At 55.8% G+C, this 20,320-nt stretch overlaps 6 protein-coding genes across 6 annotated transcripts; 5 read left to right on the plus strand and 1 right to left on the minus strand.

Moving 5' to 3' along the window:
* The first annotated feature begins 586 nt into the window (after positions 1–586).
* On the plus strand, positions 587–3,061 carry DICSQDRAFT_108110 (alpha/beta-hydrolase). Its single transcript, XM_007367209.1, has 12 exons — positions 587–836; positions 935–1,038; positions 1,140–1,198; positions 1,350–1,404; positions 1,487–1,615; positions 1,670–1,793; positions 1,850–1,921; positions 1,976–2,057; positions 2,120–2,622; positions 2,682–2,811; positions 2,873–2,894; positions 2,954–3,061. The coding sequence occupies exons 1-12, from the start codon at positions 647–649 to the stop codon at positions 3,002–3,004; spliced, it is 1,521 nt and encodes a 506-aa protein (XP_007367271.1). The 5' UTR covers positions 587–646; the 3' UTR covers positions 3,005–3,061.
* An 818-nt stretch (positions 3,062–3,879) lies between these two features.
* DICSQDRAFT_171544 (uncharacterized protein) lies at positions 3,880–4,763 on the plus strand (the record flags this gene model as incomplete). The annotated part of the gene is made up of 3 exons (XM_007367210.1): positions 3,880–3,944; positions 3,998–4,180; positions 4,241–4,763. 3 exons carry the CDS (start codon positions 3,880–3,882, stop codon positions 4,761–4,763), a joined length of 771 nt encoding a protein of 256 aa, XP_007367272.1.
* A 2,905-nt stretch (positions 4,764–7,668) lies between these two features.
* DICSQDRAFT_127968 (uncharacterized protein) lies at positions 7,669–9,709 on the plus strand (the record flags this gene model as incomplete). The annotated part of the gene is made up of 4 exons (XM_007367211.1): positions 7,669–7,826; positions 7,889–8,026; positions 8,078–8,224; positions 8,281–9,709. The coding sequence occupies 4 exons, from the start codon at positions 7,669–7,671 to the stop codon at positions 9,707–9,709; spliced, it is 1,872 nt and encodes a 623-aa protein (XP_007367273.1).
* A 276-nt stretch (positions 9,710–9,985) lies between these two features.
* DICSQDRAFT_127969 (uncharacterized protein) lies at positions 9,986–13,198 on the plus strand (the record flags this gene model as incomplete). Its single annotated transcript, XM_007367212.1, has 10 exons — positions 9,986–10,077; positions 10,248–10,315; positions 10,459–10,585; positions 10,636–10,712; positions 10,786–10,893; positions 10,950–11,383; positions 11,418–11,600; positions 11,896–11,921; positions 11,983–12,848; positions 13,011–13,198. 10 exons carry the CDS (start codon positions 9,986–9,988, stop codon positions 13,196–13,198), a joined length of 2,169 nt encoding a protein of 722 aa, XP_007367274.1.
* Positions 13,199–14,828: 1,630 nt separating this feature from the next.
* On the plus strand, positions 14,829–17,543 carry DICSQDRAFT_88550 (cytochrome P450). Its single transcript, XM_007367213.1, has 12 exons — positions 14,829–15,527; positions 15,598–15,641; positions 15,696–15,777; positions 15,832–15,896; positions 15,961–15,975; positions 16,028–16,335; positions 16,398–16,456; positions 16,510–16,549; positions 16,618–16,628; positions 16,687–16,875; positions 16,936–17,229; positions 17,348–17,543. The coding sequence occupies exons 1-12, from the start codon at positions 15,162–15,164 to the stop codon at positions 17,498–17,500; spliced, it is 1,626 nt and encodes a 541-aa protein (XP_007367275.1). The 5' UTR covers positions 14,829–15,161; the 3' UTR covers positions 17,501–17,543.
* Positions 17,544–18,143: 600 nt separating this feature from the next.
* DICSQDRAFT_63698 (cytochrome P450) lies at positions 18,144–20,168 on the minus strand (the record flags this gene model as incomplete). The annotated part of the gene is made up of 9 exons (XM_007367214.1): positions 18,144–18,368; positions 18,425–18,599; positions 18,661–18,943; positions 19,057–19,279; positions 19,327–19,425; positions 19,582–19,669; positions 19,729–19,853; positions 19,908–20,062; positions 20,126–20,168. Coding segments are annotated over 9 exons (1,416 nt in total), but the record flags the coding sequence as incomplete, so codon positions are not given.
* Positions 20,169–20,320: the final 152 nt, after the last annotated feature.

Genomic DNA, 20,320 nt, shown 5'->3' on the forward strand with positions numbered 1-20,320 from the left:
GACAAGCTGAAACTTGGATCCCTGATACCTAGCGGAAATAGACTCGATAGATCGCGTCCGAAATGCCCGCCCACTTCTTTACCGTGGCGGTACATGCATCTATCGTCTTCTTGGGACAGTCATGTCGCGTCTGGACGGGGTATCAGACTCCAGGAAGCGCAGTCGAGCTTCGAAGGCCCCGCAGCCGACTGAACGCCACTGTATTGCGCTGGTGAAACCCTCGCCGCGTACTGCGCCAGCATCGGGTAGTGCGCTCTCCTGCTAACTCGTGCTCGAGTACTTCGCCTTGCCTGAATGCTTTCAAAAATAGCGCGATAAGAAGAAGCCGGCGGCCGTCTGTCCGTTGCCTACATATGGACCACCATCATCGTCTTCAGTATGATCCCGCCTCTCCACATGGCGACTGAGCACCGCCTATGCCCATCGCTTCCTCGACGAACCTCGCTGCAACATCTTTTCCATGCCGGCAGCTCCGATCTTTGCTCCGTGAACCCCGCGTCTGCGGCCAGACGTATAAAACCGCGGTAGACACGTCGGACGACCCCCGCGTTCCCCTTCGTCGCCTCAGGCTCTTCGCCCGCATTGACCTGTGCGCCCGACTGACGGATTCTTGTATCGCCGCCATCGCACGACCAGGGACGCAGCTATGTTCCACAAGGCCCTCCTCCCGCTCCTCGCGAGCGTCGCCGCGATCGCGTCCGTAGACGCGCGTTTCCCGTCCAAGGCGGAGCTGCACGCGAAGCAGGCCGAAGCCGCGGCGCGCATTCGCGCGAACATGCCCCGCGCGACCGGCTCGGGCGTGAAAAACATCACCTTCAGTGACCCCCGCGCGTCCCGTACGTCCCCTCCTGCACTTACGCGTCACTATATCTTCCACTCACACAGAAGCGCGTGCGTGTGTCGCGTGATCCTTTCTTGCGTGTACACCACGCAGAGTTCTACGTCGACGGAACGACAATCCCAGACGTCGACTTCGACGTAGGGCCCAGCTGGTCCGGACTTATCCCTATCAGCAGCGACCCGAACGAGACCCGCAAGGTACGCATCCTAGTCTCTCGACATATCCACTTCTCCATGTGGGCAGGCAGCGACTTTGGTGACTCACTACCCACGGCCCCGCGCGTTGTCGCCACATATAGCTCTTCTTCTGGTTCTTCCCGCCCGGGCCGCAGGGCTCGTTGGACGACCTCATCTTCTGGTACGTCCACGCCCCTCTGATAAGTGTCACCCTATGCCGTGTTGCGCCGCTGCGCCCGCGTTGCCCTGTCGCTGGCCCTGGCGATGCACGCGTCCCCCTGGGGTCCGGCGCATCATCTGACTGACGTTTGTGTGAACTTCCTTCGATGCAGGACGAACGGCGGCCCGGGGTGCTCCTCGCTCGAGGGCCTGCTCCAGGAGAACGGCGTACGTGTAATGTCTTCGCACTTGTGTTCGGCGAGGTGTGCTGATACGCATACGCTGTACGGGGTTCTGCTCTGTTCTGCAGCCGTTCCAGTGGTCGCTTGGCCAGGCGCGCCCCACCCAGAACGAGTTCAGCTGGACGAACCTGTCGAGCATCCTGTTCCTTGAGCAGCCTGTCGGCACGGGCTTCTCCGTGGGCAAGCCGAACGTGAAGGTATGGTTCTGCAGGCGGTTTCAGAGACCGTGCGCGTGCTGACTGCGATGGTAGAACGAGAACGATGTCGCCGCTCAGATCGTGGGCTTCTTCCAGCAGTTCCTGGATATCTTCAAGGAGCTCCAGGGCAAAAACTTGTACCTGACCGGCGAGAGTTACGCGGGCATGTACGTCCCTTGTAAGTGACCCACGTTTGTTAATCATAAACTGGATTTGCTCACGTGTGCTGTTAAGACCTTGCCAATTACATCTACGAGCACCCTACGGACTTGAACCTTACGCTCAACGGCTTCTGGGTTTCTGATCGTACGTGGCCTCGGCTTCGTCGCAGTTCTTGATCGAACTGACTGTGTAGTACAGCCGTCCTTGGATGGGATGTTGTCCAGGAGCAGATCCCTGCAGTGGATTTCGTGCACAAGTATGAGGGTGTCTTCTCGTTCAAGTACGTTTCCTCTGCCTCTCCATCCGATCAGATACATCCTGATGCTCGGGTCCCGTCGTTAGCCAGACCTTCCTCGCACACCTCGACTCCGTCGCTGAGAAATGCAACTACACCGGCTACGTCGCCAAACACGTCACCTTCCCACCCAAAGGCCTCCTCCCGCTCCCCGGGAAGAGCACCGAGTTCGACCACGGGTGCGACGTCTGGGACGCGATCTTCGACGCCGCGCTGCTCGTGAACCCCGCGTTCAACATCTACCGCATCTTCGACACCTGGCCCATCCTCTGGGACGTCCTCGGCTTCCCGGGCTCGTTCCCGCAGCAGCAGTCCCCGATCTACTTCGACCGCGCGGACGTCAAGAAGGCGATCCACGCGCCGGCGAACGTCTCCTGGGCGGAGTGCTCGGACGTCGACGTGTTCCCGCGGGGCGACGCCTCGCTCCCGCCCGCGTTCACCGTGCTCCCCAACGCGATCGAGAAGAGCAAGCGGTCGGTGATCGTCCACGGCCTGGCGGACTTCATCCTCATCGCGGAGGGCACGCGGATAGTGATTCAGAATATGACCTGTGAGGCTTCCTGCGAACGTGCCCTCTTTGGTTCACTCATCCGACGTCGTGTCATGCAGGGAACGGCAAGCAAGGCTTCCACACTCCGATCAAGAACGACAGTTTCGTGGTCGAGGGGATGGGCGCTATGGGGAACACTCACACCGAGCGCGGTTTGACCTACTACGAGGTCTCGCTCAGTGGACACATGTGCGTGCCAGATGATACTGAAGTACGCGATGGGTACTGACTGACTCGGTTGGCGCCGCAGGGTCCCGCAGTTTTCACCTAAAGTACGTTTTGGGCGCTTCCTGTGGAAGAGCGCTGTGGCTGACAAGAGACACTGCGCTAGGCTGCTTTCCAGATCATGTCCTATCTCATGGGCTTCCGTGACACTCCGTAGACAGACACGAAATGTTCATGGCCCGGATATCAGATTGACAATGGATGTCAGGGTTCCGATCTCACAGAACCTTGGGCCGAGAGTGCGTGGCGTTGTGAGGCAGAAGACAATCCACATGCACTGCCACACCCCTATCTGTCCAACATGGCTATGCTCGGCGCTGACATCAAACCATGCCATGATGCCGCTGCGTCTCAAGTAGTCTGCTCGCATTCACGTCCACTGTCTCTGATCCAGACGGCTATAGGATTCCCGTGCAAAGACACAATTGGGACCTTAGGCAGAGCCTCTGCATTTGGGCATCACCAAGTTCAATGTATGATGCACTCAATCCTGTTTCAGAGACAATACCCACCTCGGAGGACTTGTGCCATCTTCGACGTATGCTCTGCCTCGGACTTCGGGCCCCAGCGGAGTCTTTGGCCGACCTTTGGCCAAGTGTGCCACACATCTCAGGATACTCGGCTGGTGAGCGTGTCCAGGATGCCAAAGGACCGGTTGTTAAGCGACGCTTTGCCATGGCCCGCGAACGTCATCGGAGGTTGTTATCCGCGTGCTGACGGCCCATGACTAGGGGTTCGTGAGTGGCTCGCGCGTCCTACCCTGGTAATCCAGGACTTCCGGCCGCTTTGGTGGCCCGCCCGCTCCCTCGCCACGCTTTTCTGCCTGAACCGCGGCTGGCGCACAAAGGATATGCTTTGGCACTGTCAGATAGAGTTTGCGGGTGGGCTGCACCATTGTGTTGGGGGTCAGGATATAAAGTGCGCCGACGTGGTTGACGTTCGCTAGTAGAGCTAGTTCTCCACTTCCGCTATACCCTCACCCGCTTCCTGCATCGCCCATTGATATCTCATTACACCACTGTCACCTTCAGGATGTCGCTACTATACGAGGAGTACTTCGTAGATGGAAAGCTCATCATGCCGGCGCCCCCTCCAGCGTGAGTACGGTCGACTCTCCTTTCTTCACCGAAGCTCATGACCTTGATCACAGCTACATTGCTCCTGAGGAGAACGAGGGTCTCTCCGCTGATCTGGTCGACTTCGAGCATTTCCTCTTGGACGAATTTGGAGAAAGGGCCTTGTACGAGCATCTGCTCGATATCGCCGACGAGTTGCGACTGGAAGAAGAGGAGAGGAAGAAGCGAGAGATGGAGGCGGCAGAGCTAGCCTCTGTGTGAGTATCCTATCTTTGATGCTCTTTGGATGGAGTCTCATTATGTCTTGTATCTTACAGGATTTCCGACACTTCGTCTAGTTCGGAGTGCGGGCCCAAGCGCTCTCCGAGGAGCTCCCGGTCCAAAGCGAAGCCGTACACTAGACCGGCATCTGAAGAGGCAGAGCACGAAGATTTCGTCGAGTTCTTTACGATCAACAAGAAATACTACTACAAGAAACCGCTGGGTGAGAACGAATACTACGTTCACTGCGTCGACTGGCACAACAACCCTCCGACCTGGGACAACGAGCCGATACCCCCTATGCCCATCCATGAGCTCGTGCCCTATCTCCAGGAGAAATACGGCATTGCTCAGTCATCACGATGCAAGTTGAGCGGGTGCACGGAATCGAGCCATGGTAAGGGGTGGCTCAAGAACCACCTTCTATCGTACTCCCACTTCAAGCTGCGTCGCAAATGCCACATCTGTGGCGTGACTGCTCGACCTGATATGTGGACCATCAGGCACAGAAATTGTCAACCGCGTCGCAGAAGACATGGAGAGGCCCCTGACCTCCCTATTCCCACGTATACCTATTAAGCTTTGTGGAAGCTAGATGAGAACGGTGCGTCACGGTATCACTGGCCACAGTGGGTGCCGTGCCTTGTATAACACTTCAGCCTAGATACCCCTTGCACACACGTACATACCCTTATAGTTTTCACGCCATGCACCATACCCGTACTTCGTAGCTTTTGCTTGTCATGCTAACACCTGTAGATTTGCTATCAACGCTTGTCCTGTAATCCCCCTATGATGTATGCTATATCAGACGATCGCTTATGCTATGCTGCTCACCATCCAGAGTGTTCCATAGCCATATTCAGCAGGCATGAAGTCATCCGATGGGAGTAGACAAGGAAGACTCCTGCGTTCAGGATATGATGGAGCGCGGTTAAGCATGGAGCGCTTGTGGAGGGAAGCAATGAGGTAAGCCACCGCCGCCTAAATTTGGCAAAAGGTTGAGCGGTTGCCAAGGATACATGAGCCTGTGCCGCGAACGAAGACCACCTTGACGCGATGCACCCTCTGAACTGCCTACAGAAGCACCGCGTCGAGTAGCTGGTCAGCGACCCGTTCCAAAGTCACCTCTTAGTACAATCGTGTCTTCAAGCTGCGCCAGCAGCTAAACATGCACTCGGAGGAATCGATTGCCCAGCTTGCCCACTGAACGGTCACATCTCCCGCACGCTTTCGTTCAGACTACTGTGACTCCAAATTGTAAGATGGAGGTATGTCCGATCGATCTCATGGGTGTATATCGTTATGCCTCTCTTTTACTAGTGACTGCGCGACGCCTCTCTGAGCACCCGTGATCTTGTGTCCCGGAACCAGGTGCTGAGTCGGATATGTAGTGGAGCCGAGGACTTGCTCCGGCACCATCTGCGCGCAAGTGTGCTACTTGGTGATGAAGAGCTTTCGACAAAGCGACCTACAATGTTATACATTCAATGAGAATCAACCTCTCGGCTTCATTATCAAGATTCTTTCATCGCTGTCTGTTTCACACATTGTCTCTTTCGGTTGTCCTTCGGTCAAAAGCTGACCCTGGATTGCCAGGGATCTGAGTCAGCTCGGTCACGTCAAATCAATGGAAGTCGCACAAAGCTGTACGTACGTGGTACCCCAGGTCCGATGCTCGGTATCCTTATACACGCCCGCACCACCTCCTGAGCGCCCTAAGTACAATGCATGCCACCAGTGGAACAACATTCGCTTGAAGGGCCCCTCGCATCAGCAGCCCTATGCTAACCGTGAGCCCGCCTTGGATACCTCTCTTGTCTCCCGATACCAAAATGCATTTCAATGATTGATGAGTTGAAGTGAGCTGTTGCATGCAGGTGACCCTTCCCTTAGTCTTTGTCGATCAAGAGGTGCTCAACTTGATACACACGACCCACGATCGACTACCTCGAACCTTGAAGCCACTCACTAGCATTCTGAGTAACTCAGGGTGACACCGCGTGATGTTGAGAGGAACGCGCGGCATCCCCCTGCAGCCGAATCTTTCTAACGTAACCGGGACCAATTACCTCAACGAACTCTACTCGATACCTCGCTCATGACTCATCGATGGTCTTTGTGTCTAACAGACTCCCGCAGTGCACCCAATGCCAGGAGTCTTTCGCACATGGACCCGCAGTCCGAGAGAACCCTAGGCCCAAGGTTTATGACAGCTGAACAGGTCGTGTACGTCCAGACGTTTCTCTCGACAAGTCATCCGACCAAGATCCCGACTCGTGATGTGGTCGTACACTCAGGACGGGGACTACGGTAAGTTGTGGGGCAAGCACCGCACCAAGCACGTCTGCCAGGACAAAGACGCTGCAGCAGCCTGACGGCCCGCACAGGCCGGCAAGGTGGTTCGGAAATATCTGATTAGCGCCTGTTGCGATCGAAGTCACGATGAGAACGACACCTTCGACAAGATGGTGGTTCCGCAGGCATCTTCCGCAGCAACAGCAGCACCTCTTCCCGCGGCGACCATCGTGCTCTCAACGAAGCAGCAACGAAGGAGAAGGCCAAGACTGCAGCGCGGAGCTCCGCTGCGGCACTGACGGTAGCGCTGGGAATATCGCCGCTGAGATAGAGGGGACCTTAGCGCCGCTGCATCCAGGGCGGGGACGGGGACGATCATGTTCGAGAACGCGGTGATGACGAACGAGCGCACAGGTGGTTGGGGTGCAGGTTGGACGTTTGTGGCTATATTTCACCAGACGCCGTCAAGCCAATCATACGCCGTCGGCTCTGATATGAGCCTCACTAGCTCCGTCTTCCCTGTACCAGTATCATACACTCTCCTTGGATGATGGTGTCATAGGATCGGAAGCACTCAGAAAGGACCACAAACGCTGTTTGAGGATGGCTCAGGGCTTTGTCTTGAGCCACAAACGTGCAGGCAGTCGTTAACCCCGCCTTCTCACATCGCGTGATCATCAGTGATGGCCGTGCAAAAAGTTCCATCTCCGATGCCTCGTTGCATCGGCGAGGGTTGTTACCACACTTGCCTTTTATGGGAACGTACTTAGGCCCAACGTGACCACAATGAGCTTTGCAACAAACCAACACCACTGGGTTGTTCGTATCTCCCGCCCCTTCCTCTGTGCCCTTGGAGCATCGTCTTTTTGACGTGCATCATCTGTTGCAGGTAGCTTAGAGTTCTTACTTGCGTTGATTGCCACAGTAGCGCGTGACACATCGATAACCACCGCAGACGCCCGGCAGGTGCGGCTGCTTTGTGTTTTGCGCTGGCAACGTGTAAGGGGCATTCCGTTCTCCTACCGGCCTTCTATCATCTTACTTTGAAACTTAGAAGGCCTTTTGGCAGTTCCCGTTTCCATCAGCCCATCGGGGTGATCCGGGAGCGACAGGGTATATAGACGAGACCGCTTAACCACCAAGGCGGCTCTCCCTCCGTGCTTCACTCACCTACCCCAAACTCACCATGCGTGATGGAAAGGGCGTATCCCGCTCCAAACACGATGAAGGGGTGCGCAATGGAGTCAAAGATCCGGACAAAGGCCACGCTGCGGCAGGCCCGAGACGGAACCGGTCGTCTTCGGACTCTGACGACGCCGACGTGATGCGACAGCTCTTGTCCCCGTAAGTATGAAGCACGGCTTACTTTCTAAACGCAGAGGATGGCTACTGAACGCCACTACCAGGGAAAGTCGTCAACGGGTCGTGGCGGCTACCCGGGGACGGGTGGCTCGTCGGCGGGACGTCCACTCCGACGGCCCGGCGAGCGACACTGATGACCGGGCTTCGGCGATGTCTGAAGATGAGGACCCTCGCCACGCAAGGTGCGTGCAGTGTGGCGCGGACGAGGTACTTGAGGTTAACTCGGTTCCTAGTCGGCTTCTGCGACGTGCCCGCAATGTCGGCACGGAGTCGCCGGCTACAACACCCGTGGGGTCGCCAAACCAGACGCCGGTGCCCAATAGCTCCTCTTCTGGCGGTAGGTCGCGCGAGGCCGATAAGATGGATGTTGACAGCGTCGGGTGGGCCATATGTTGTTCTTTGTCCTTTGTCCTCAGCGTTGCTGATGGTGCTGCAGGAACGGGCGCTCTTCGGGAGACAGAAGGCGGCGTGAGGGTGATGCACGTACGGCTGAGGCACGCTCACAGGAAACGACTTTGCAGGACAGTGTCCCACCTGTGGCGTACGTGCCGTGCCACACGTGGCCACCGTGTGCGGTTTGTGCGCGTATCACGAAGACGTCGCTCAAGCACATCCCAAGCATCACTGGGCAGTTCCGCAAGCGCATCGCGGAGACGATGCCGCCAGCCACCGACATACCTCCTCCTATAACGGCACCCCAGCACATTCCTCAGTTGCCCATCATGCTACCTCCGCCTTCCAACGCCGCTTCTCCTCCTGTCCCCCCGTCTGCATCTTCTCCACGCCCACAGTTCCCGCCTCGGGCCTCCATGGACCCTATGCCGTCCAACGCGTCGCCTCCGGCTATACCTCGCCCGCCGAATGCTCCCAGCGCGTCGCCAAACGCATACGCGCCGAAGGTCGACTACCCCATGGAGCCGTTATTCATCTCCGCGCTGAACGCGCATGGGGTCCCTCGCCAGCAGACGTTCAAGATCCTCCCGCCCGGGGCGGACGGCCGGCGCACGCTCGAAAACAACATGTTAAACAGCATGGCGGGCGGGAACCGCCCCGGGGGCTTATACAACCGCACGGGTCAGCGGAACGCGCAGGCGTCCTCGTCCTCGACGCGCGTCGAGGACCTCGACGGCGCGACAGGCGAAGGAGCAGGAGAAACAGGAGCAGGAACAGTAGGAGCAGGAGGGGCAGGAACGAAGCGTGGGCGCGGCAAGGGACGTATCCCGGGGCGCAAGCAGCGCGCGAAGCGGTACAACCGGAAGAAGCACGAGGAGTGGCCGCCCGAGGGTTGGAACCCGATCTGGGAGGAGGAGCGGCCGCGGAACTGGGGCAACTACAACATCCCGGACGACGTGCCCTCGGACCGAGTGTACGACCACCTGAAGAAGATCTTCGACCTGAAAAGCGCGGGGTTCTGCCACTGGCAGGGGTGCAAGCCGCAGAACCCGGAAAACCCGGACTACAAGATGCTGAAGCGGCACGTGGAGACGGTGCACCTCGGGCTGAAGCTCGTGTGCAAGCTGTGCGGTGTCAGGAAGCGCGCGGATAACCGGCGCAAGGCCACGCACAAGCGGGGGTGCCCTGAGCGCGAGAACGACCCGGCGACGGCGACAAAGACGGCGACGAACAAGGGAAAGGCGACGACGGGCGCGGGCGAGGCGCAGCCTGTGGAGGAAGATGAGCTCATGGAGGACGAGGGCGCGTCTGGCTCGGGCGGGTTCGTGTCCGGCGAGGAGGGTTCCGTGGATGAGGATGAAGAGATTGACCAGTTGGAGGACGACAATTCTGATGAAGACCAGTTGGAGGGAGACCAAGGCGCGGACCACGACCAGCGGATGGAGTCCGAATTCGAGTCCGAGGATGACTAGGCGAATGAGTAGTGACGCTAAGTATGCGTTGCGCGCGTACTAAAGCGTCGCGAATGTTGCTCTCAATTGTACTGTATCACACACGATGCCTCTTGTTTTTTGTATGCTCGTACTGCTTTCATCTATGAAGTATGCGTTGATAAATTAGCTTGCCTTGCAGTATGCCAGGTCGGCGCAGGTCTGTATCTGTGTCTTACAGGGGGCTTTGAAGGGCAGAGAGACGGCTTTCAAAGCATAGGTGGGCAACAAGCTCACAGGTTATGTACTAAGTACAGTATGCACATACGTGCATGCTGCTCCCTGCCTGCCCGCCCTGGGGAAGTCTCCGCCGCCAGGGGAACCACGGGCGCGCTTATTACAGGGATTACGTACGTCAGATGACTGACCGTCTCCCTCTGTGCGTTTGACGCGTCAGCGCTTCGGAGGTCCTCTGTTTCTGTCGAAGCCATGTCGTAGTAGTGGACGTATTTTGCACAACGTATGTTCAGAAGGGAATCCGTCGATTGTCTTGATGCTGAAATCCATCCACCATTCTCAGGTCAGTGCCTGTCGTGACACATCCTTTTTCGCCTACCAACGCTGGGCCGGTCATGGTACCCGCTAAACGTGAGTCCGCACGAAAGAAAGATCCCGCGACTTTGCGCAGCTTGGATCATAGAAATTGTCTCCTTTTGGCGTCTGGACGTGTCTCCGGATGCATGGCCTTGTTCCTATACCGCTCTGTGACACGGCATCTTCCGCAAACTTAGGAACTAACTTCGTGATCAAATACGAGGGTCGCCGTACCTCAAGCTTTGGTGCTCGCAAGCTCTCACCTCACGGGCCTATGCACATTGTCCGGGGGCAACAAAGCCTCCACATCCTCCTCTGTATTTCGTTCGTATCTTCCACTATCCCTCTCCTCTTGCGACGAGAACATCTGATAGGTCGTCGATTCTCCCAGCGGTCACGGCGTCGAGAGTTAGTGCACTATCCCAACTAGTACATCGCAGAACATGGTACCGTAAGTAGCCTATTTTATCTTGAACTACCTACAATGTGCTAGTCTGAAGTTTACTGCCGTCATAGGTCTCTAGCTTATCCTTCCGCTCCACCGCAAGGCAAAACCGCCAACACGCGTTGGTTCACATCTCGAGCCCCTGTACCTGCCTCCCCAGCCCAAGCGATCGTCGGCCTTCGTCTCGGTTCCTGCCGGGATTGCACTATCTGAATCCCGATTATCGACTTACTTGCGCGCCAGGGACCAAGCTTTCTCCGTTATCACCCTCGGGGTGGTATCACGATCAGCTACCTGAGATGTTGAGTCGTGGGGAGTTGCCATGGACGCATAGCCTTCGCGCCGCCAACGTCCGTGAAAGAGGGAGAAGGGCTAACGCTGAAGCTCCCGACTCACTATCTCAAGGTGATAGATGCCGCCTCATCAATTACCTGCTCAATTCGCCCAAAGCACATCAGACCGCTCCTCCAAACCCCGTTCATCTGCTTTCGGAAGGTCCTTCACTACCTGCTCGTCTTCAAGGGAGTCAGGATTCCTTCCGAATCATCCTTCTCAAGATCAGCGGGTGTCATATATCAACCCAACAAGGCTTCTTGAGCGGCGATCAGCGAGGAGGTCCGCATCGAATGGGTAAACCTCTCGGTCACTCTGAACGAGAAGCTTTCCCTCCTCGGACTGTGTGGTAGACTCCTCGGTGTCCCACTTGCATAGACCGCGAGCACGTCAATTGCAATCCTATTAATCAACAATAGTGGAGTACGCACCTGGCTCGAGCCGCTCGACAGCATGGGGCACCTACGTGTGAGCATCCCGTTTGTCCGCTTGCCCTCGCTCAACGAAGATGAAGACGAGCAGCTAACGACGCCTCTGTCCTCGCGGCCGCCATACGGCAAGGTGGGTCCTGGAAATGCATCTCGGAACATGGCGTCAAAAGCAGCCACTTGTTCGTCTGCGACTTGCGGGACTGTGAACGGATGGCCGGAGATAGGTTGCATGTACGGAAGAGCCTCATCATAGCCATACACGCTGCCGTGCATCGGCATCGCACCAAGCACTGACGATTACTCTCAGAGTGCGATCGGCGCGGGCACGGTGGAATGATGTGGTGGGCTACAGAAGGCAAGTTCCCGGCGGACTCTTTTAGGTGGTGACGTAGCGATCGCTCATCCTACACTCCGCATACGAACAGATGTGGCATTTGCGACGCAACTTGAAGTGAGAGTACGATAGAAGGTGGTTCTTGAGCCACCCCTTGCCCTTGCTCGATTCCGTGCAGCCGCTCAACTTGCGCTTGGTTGACTGAGCAATGCCGTGTTTCCCTGGAGATAGGGCAAGAGCTCGTGGATGGTCATAGGCGGTATCGGCTCGTTGTCCCAGGTCGGAGGATCGTTGTGCCAGTCGACGCAGTGAACGTAGTACTCGTTCTCGCCCAGCGGTTTCTTGTAGTAGTATTGTTTGTTGAACGTAAAGAACTCGATGAAGTCTTCGTGCTCTGCCTCTTCAGGTGCCGGTCTAGTGTACGGCTACGGTCCGGCTCTACTGCCATTCTGGAGTCGAGCGGCTGTGCGGAGGGTGAAAATCCGTCCCGCGCTGCCTCGGCGTATTCGGATCCTCCGTCGTGGGCCGCCGCCTCGCTCGTCTTCGTCCGCGTCCCCGACTGCGCTGCGAGGCTGAGCGGTGTCATCGCGGTAAGCAGCGCGCCCTTTCCTCCCTTTCGTGCGTCCGTTACCAACGTGTCAAATGCACCCCCGTGGACACACCGAGCAGCGGCGATCGACACCACCCCCCTTGGTCCCGCCGCGCAGCGCGGGCGGACGACGGCAGTTCTGTCCGGATCCACGGAGCATGAACTGATGGACCGATTGGCCCAGCACCGGCCTGTCAACCACCAGAGTAGATTGACGAACGCGCGGGCGTCCTCGTCTGCTACGCGCTTGGTGAGGACGTCGCGGCGAATGAGGATGGTCCGGCGCGCCGATTCTGCGCACACGGGCGGCACTCCGGGCTCCGGAGCGCTTGTTGTCGGTCGCTGGGACTGTTGCGTCGCCCGGGACGTCCAGGCTGCTGGGCGTGCAGCCATCTTCTCCATCCCTTACCAGGACCGCTTCCGACTTTGCTGCACACTCGTGGGCCCAGAAGAAGGTGAAGTTGGCCCGCGCTGCGCGCATGCGGCAGCTCGAGCCCAACCGCTCCTAGGACGCGAAGTGGCCCCTGGGTTAGTTGTGAGAGTCACATCACAGTCTGACAAACTGTTGTCTACCTCTGTTCGAAGCCAAAGTTGAACGCGTCCATGACGATTGCAAGAAAAGAAGAAGGGGTGGAAAGCTGCGTATGAAGAGCGATTTTGTGGACAGGAGGCTGCTCGAGAAGAGGATGAGCTCAACTACGGCGCGTTGCAGCATCCGCCCCGGCCCTCTGCGACGGATGGTAGTCCGTATCCACCAGGGTTGGCATCACGGAAGGCACCGCCTTCTGCCAGAGCAAGCCCATAGATAGTGTAACACCTTCCGGATGATCCAGCTATCGACGCGCGCAGCGCGGGTATGACCGCTCGAAGGAGACGAACTAGCCTATCGTACAAGCTGGACCTGGAGGCAGAGAGCAATTGGCTTTCTCTGCCGCTCGGGACATAGCCCGATACGAGGGCTGGCTAATAATTTGAGGTCAATGTCAATATACGCGCGCTTTCAACTTGATCTGTCAGCGCAATATGGACCACTTACCTCCCAAAACATGTGTGGCGGACGCAAGGATTGGCATGAGGTGAGCGAATCAGGGTTTCAGGAGGCATGTCGAGTGAATCGAGGAGGACTTGAGTGCTTGCGATTTTAGTGATGAGGTGGCCCTCTTATAATCGATTTTCAAGAGTTGCGGCGTAAACATGTTTGTCTCTCAGACGTGCGGACATAGCCTATAGTAAGACAAAGGGGTGGTTATTGCCCTGAAGGCAAAGCACATTCACGTAGCTCGCCATTAACGCATGCATTGCTTGTAACTTATGCGACGCAACGCGTTTGTTTGCGGCTATCATATGCCCGCGCTCGATCCATCAACAGTAGCCTCAGGCCAAAGGCGTTTTGCGCGTTGAGTCTTTTGACCCTACGATCATCACCTTCGTCTTCTGCAACAGTGATTGTTCTGACCTCGGCTCAAACCTGAACTGCTCAAAGGCTTATAATGATAGCTGATGCCACTGGGGGTCTAGACTGGTATGACATTCAAACGGTGCGGGGTCGTGCAAGTTTGTCGCCTCAGAATGCTGCGCCCGCCATTTAGCTCGGAATGCGACTTTCAGCATGTCTCAGCGACGCATTCTGCTAACTATTGATTGTCTAGAGATGGTTGTCAGATGCAGTTCCTCGTCTCTTATCAGACGTAACTGAGTGCCGAATACCATCTTGCCAGCACTACATCCGCATTAACCGATTGTGACATACCAGCACCATCATTCTTGCGTGTGCAGACGCCGACTCCTTTCAGTGTTGCGTCAGCAAAGGTACAGGTGTTGGCATGGAGTGTGACCAAGGCTATGTCCGTCTCGCGCTACATAGTTGAATGAGCTGAGTTCAACCACAAGTCATGCCGCCATATCTGTAGCTCGGCTCGTGCCCCGCGCTCATAGTCTTGCAGTCAGCAACTTCCTTTTGGTCCTCGATGGTCGTGCGGAGCATGCGATGCGATGTATGCGCTGATTCTATCTCTCCGTTTGGCTGACCAGTAGCGATGAACAGCGAGGGTGCGGCCACCGCGATAGGCTGTACTTCAGGCCTAGACCTGTAGACCCAACCGGACAAACGCAAGGAACGAAGGCCAAACATTCTGTTGTGGTCTCGAGGTGATCCCATCTCACGCTGTTACTGCCGTCTAAAAATGACTCGAACCGATTGAATGTGACCATTGGGCATCACTGGCAGCGAGGCGTCTTGCAACTTCCTCACCCAGGACATACGAACCAGAACTTCTAGTCTGCAACACTACTTCTAAATGTTTCCGGTGCGCCGTGGCATGAGCTTGTTAGCCATCGTGTTCCATACATTCCGACACCCAGAAGTAAAGAACTGCCCAAAGCTCACTGGACGGTATCAATAGTCTCATCAATGTTACGTCAGACGCCGAGTCCCCCGATTGTCTTGCAACTCCCATGTCTCCTACTCTAGACATTCACCATATTGTCTGCAGATGATCATCAAGGACCCTCCTGATCTCATCCCATGGATTTTTCTCGGCCTCGAAGAGCTAACTGACCGTTCATCGTAATAGACACACGTACTCTGCCGTCAGGCGCTACTAGTGGGGCCTACATTCCCATCCGTCCTCACATGTTCTCTGTCTCTGGCATATGTTCTCAGGTGTCCTGACTGCGTTTCCCACACTGTCTGCCTCTTTTCTCCGCTATCTTGCTGTGTTTTAAATGCTGGCTTCCGTGATAACGACTCCCACTCCTCGTCTCACAACATGGTCGTCCTCAGTGATGTTGTAGGGCCTCTGCCGCTCTGGCAGGCGGCTGCTGTTCTCGCCGCAGTCTGTTTCGCGTACAGCTACATCCAGACGCGTCGCAAGGTCGCCCGCGCTACTCCCCTGGCCGGTCCACCCAGTCCAAGTTGGCTCTTTGGCGTCCGCCACCTTGTTTCCAATAGCCCCGAGGCTCCCGCTATATACGAGAGATGGGGCGAGGAGTTTGGATCAGTTTACCGCATCCCGGCACCGCTTGGATCTACACAAGTTGTCCTCACTGACCCAAAGGCAATCGCGCACTTCTACTCGGAGGAAACTTGGACGTATGTCCAAACCAAGCTGTCCAGGGTCGCGATCGAGGGTCTGGTACGTTGCATTCACACGACCGTTCCGCTGCTCTAGTAGGATTAACATTCATAACTCTGTCATGGCAAAGTTTGGGCGTGGGCTGTTGTGGGCGGAGGGAGAATCCCATAAGAGGTATGTACGCCTGTCTTTCGTACAGTCGAACATCTGTATCGAATATGCATGAAGACAGCGCAAGGCCATCTCCCCTGCATTCAGCAATGTCGCGATTCGCAGGTTAACTTCGGTCTTCTACGACTCGGTGTACAAGGTCCGCCCGTTCGCGTTGCGGTCTCCAAAGATCGCTTAACATCGTCGCACGCAGCTCAAGACCAATTGGGACAACCAGTTGGATTCCTCTGAGTCCGTTATGATAGACGTGCAGAAATGGTGCGTGTCTCGCTAGTGACGGTGTGCCTGCAGAGGCTAAGTGATCAATACCATATCCGTTCAGGATGAACCACGTCTCGTAAGTACCCACGTCTCCTTACCCAATATGGCTACGAAACCTCTTCTTCTAGTCTGGACAGCATTGGTATTGCCGGATTCTCGCATGATTTCGGCTCCCTTGAAGGCAGACCATCTGCGGTTGCTGAAGTATTTGACGCGATGGGTCACATCAAGCCTAGCGTAGTCACCGCAGCGGCGCTCCTCTTTGGCAACTTCTTACCCTTCCTCTGGCGTCTTCCTACCGACACACGCAGACTGCAGCTCAAGCTCAACAAGGCTATGGAGGACATTGCGATTCCCCTTCTTGAGAACACTCGAAGGGAGATGAAGGGATTGGGGGCGAAAGGCAAAGAGGAGAGGAGTATTATTGGCTTGTTGAGTGCGTTATCCTTGCATGACCATATTCCTGGCGTGAATGCTCGGCTAAATGGAGTACCGCAGTCAAGGCCGAAGATGCCAATTCGAGCCTGCAGATGTCCCAGGAGGAGATCTTGGCACAGGTCGGGCTTAGCATTGGATCCCGCAACATAACGGTCTCTGACCTTCCCCACAGATGAAAGTGTTAATCCTAGCAGGATACGAGACAACATCGAGTGCGTTAGTCCTATTCTTAGCTGAACTGTGTTGTAACCTGAATGTTGTCGACCGTCTCGGACTTCAGTTAGTCTTACGGTGAGTGTCGTATCGAATTGGTCTCTGTGATTAGAGTCACTCATTCTCATCATGTCAGTGGGCTCTGATTGAACTTTCTCGCAAGCCAGAGATGCAAGAACGTCTCCGCGAGGAACTGCGGGCGGAGTTCCCGAACTCCGACCCGACCTGGGAGCAGCTTACGAACGGTGCTGGTCTGCACTACCTCGACGCCGTTGTCCACGAGATTCTGCGTCTTCACGCTCCCCTCAATATCACCAGCCGCGTCGTATGGCCGATTCCAGCTTGTTACGCATCTCCGTCCCTACTGACCATGCCTATCTTACAGGCGGCCAAGGATGATATCATTCCGCTCTCTGCTCCCCTTCGGATTCCAACTGGCGAGCTGGTTGACCGTGTCGCTGTCACTGCGGGTCAAGGGGTGATCGTCCCCATCGGCTGCATGAACACCGCTGTCGCATACTGGGGTCCCGACGCCCACGAGTTCCGGCCGGAGCGCTGGCTCCAGAAGGATGGTCTCCCGAAGAAAGCTCAGGAGGTCCAGGGACATCGCCATCTGCTCACATTCGTCGACGGACATCGTATTTGTCTCGGAAGGGGTTTTGCACTCGCTGAGTTCAAGGTGCGTCATTCCATCTCCAGAGACGACCATGCTACCCCCATTTTGTCGCTTCCCGATCTCATCTCCACTGCGTCTTACTTGTCGTTACGCCCTGACCACTTTTCGCTCGTCCGCATAGGCCGTCCTTGGAGTTCTGATCAAGAACTACCGCTTCGAGCTCCCGGATGGACCCGAGACAAAGATCGAGTTCTGTCGCGGTGTCTTACCGCGTCCGCGTGTCGTTGGCCAGAAGGGCGCGAACGTCCCGATGCAAGTACGCCGCGTTGACTGAGTTTGTATTTGACCATGTGAAGTAGATTATATCATATTTTGACGAGTACTTCTGGACGCGCGTGAACACCATACCGCCCGTCGAATCGCGCTGGCTGGCCTGTCTAAGGATGCGATCGACCATTCGTCCCTATGAGCCCATGTGACCGATGTACCTGCGCCGTGGGCTTTCCTGAGCTTTCATGGCGTTCTCGGGCATCGTGAATTGCGCGTTGTCGGCTCGTCATGCCTGCCTAATACAGTTTACGGTTGGTGTGTGCGGTTTGCTTCGCCAAATATGTGCTTCTCATGTATCCTTCTTCGGCGACAACTGATCCGGGCTTGGATGGGCCTGCTTTTCAGAGACAAAAGTGCACATCGTCGTTTGGTACGCTTAGGTGATGTCTAGACCTGCCACTGTCGCAAATCAGACCAGCAGCCGAGTGTATATGAGTGGTTACATGATGAGGCTAGATATGAGACCCTAGTGGCGCGTACATCGTAGGCGCTGCCATCGTTGAACGTTCAAGTCCCGAATGGGAATCCTTCACACTGTTTTGCGCGCGTGAAGGATACATAAACTTTACTGCAAGGTACATCACGATGTTCGGAGCATATGGGTGGTATCAAGCACGATGGGTTGGTTCGTGCCCCTGCCACAAATATCAATCCCATGCTTTGAGTGTCTCATCCGCCTCCGCCGCCTCCTTGTGAATCATGCCCGCAACGTCCGGGAAGCGAGGCTGTATCACGCACTTGAATGGAGCAGGTTTGCGTGTTAAGCCGGAGACCACTTGATTATTCATGTCCGGTAGGACAGTAGCTCCGGTTTCGTCCTGCGCGGGTTTGACGGTAAACGCCCACATGAACCTGCGCGGACGCCACCATCGCTAGAGGTTAACCCAAGTAGCATGTGTATAGGAATGCATAGCCTAACGACACCCACCTGGCGAAAAAAGAAGTACAATGATTGCAACGCGACGTGCATCCCAGGGCAGATGCGTCTTCCGAAGCCGAATGACAGCGTAAAGTCGAGCATCCTCGGATCGTCAGTCTTGAGAAATCCCTCCGGACTGAATCGCATCGCATCCGGAAACGTTTCCTCGTCCTTCATCATTGTACTGTGCATTACTTTTTGTGTTGGAACTCATCTTGGCTGCGAGAACAAGGAGGTACACTCACTAGACATTCGGCACAATGATCGTCGTGCCTTTTGGGATAAAATGTCCTTGGTAGACATCGTCGGCGGCGAGGGCGTGAGGAACACCTCTCGGAGTAATGGTTTGCCAACGATTCAGCTCTTTGACGAATGTGTCCAAACATGGGAGGGATGCTTGATCATCAAAGTTAGGGAGACGATTCCGACCAACGACGCGGTCAAGTTCCTCGTGAACCCCTCTCATTGTGCATTTTGATTGTGGAGTATTGCGCCTGGAAGCAAGTGTAGACCATAAGAACCGACTTACTATCGATAGACACGAGAGGCACTCACACAGACCGACCTCGATAGTACACAAGGTCTAGAGACGCGGGGCTCATAGCAACGACGACTTACAGTGTGCGAAGGCTGGTGGCGACTTGCTGTATCAATCCCAGCAGCGAACGGCGCAGCCATGGCAAAGGCCAGTTGAACGTCACTGATCCCGAGTGCCTCCTGATCCCGCAGGCTACGCGTGGCCATGCACTCCTTCGCGATTCCCGTCTTCAAGCGATCCTCGACATCTTTGAGAAGCTCCATGTACAGCATCTCGGCCTTGCCGTATCCCTCGTCCCATCTGAACCTAAACCATTGCATGAAACGCTGCAGCTATGTGAGCAAAAGGGAGGACCGACACAGAGACGATGTACCGGAAGATACATCAGCCACGGGTACTGTAAAAGAGCCTCGGACGTCATATCAGCGAATGTGGTACGCCTGAACCAAGTGAACATACAGTCAAAACAGGGCTTGTGGCAACACTGTTAAATATTACACATCACTAGGGGCATATCCGGCCGCTTTGACAGCAGAAAGCTTACTTAGCTTCCTGGAAATCCATGACTTACATGAGCCTGTTTGATGGATATAGAATTAAAAGCCTCCGAGTCGTACGCACCTTTCACAGCTTCTCCATTCCTCCTGTACTTCTCATCCTCCAATGTCGCAGTGCGTTGTCCGTAAGCGATAGAGAATGCCACGGACGTTGCGAATCTGGAGTGTATAATCTTCAGTGAATCTGATGCCTACCCAAGTCGGAGACAATAGCTCACAAAGTGATGTGATGACTGTACTGTTCCGGGGCTCGGAGAAAGTTTCGTAGAGCGATAGTCGCCTCGAGTGTTTGGTGCTCCCGGTATGCGAGCGCCGCCCGTACGTTCAAGCCCGTGTTCTGAATCTGTCACAATATGAACAGGACTGCTGGGGCACTGTAGCACCTCAGTTGGCTGACCTTTCTCCATGTCCGCCACTGCTTAGTATAGGGCATGGTCAGGCCGCGTAGCCCCCGAGACAACAGCTCGTGCGCGATGATGAGACGCGGTCTACTCGAGTAGATCTCGCCACGTTTCTGCAGTAGGTCCCAAGCAATCTGCGCTTTGTTGATTACTTCGTGCTACAGTCGTTAGTCGCCACAAAGAAACCGTGCGACGCGACAATTTGGCCTCTCACCGATGACCGGAGTAGCACCCCTCATTAACGAGAACATCGGACCTGCGTGATATGGTGAGACTGCCTACTAGATGGTGTCCGGGATGCATTGCAAAGATCAAAGCAAAACTCACCATAATCTTTCTGGACGGACTCGAATAGAGTCCATTGTGGTACCTTTGGGCCTAGCCTGGCCGCATACGGCCCTAGAGAGGG

Source organism: Dichomitus squalens (genome assembly GCF_000275845.1).
Source record: "Dichomitus squalens LYAD-421 SS1 unplaced genomic scaffold DICSQscaffold_23, whole genome shotgun sequence".
In the NCBI taxonomy this organism is placed as follows: domain Eukaryota; kingdom Fungi; phylum Basidiomycota; class Agaricomycetes; order Polyporales; family Polyporaceae; genus Dichomitus; species Dichomitus squalens.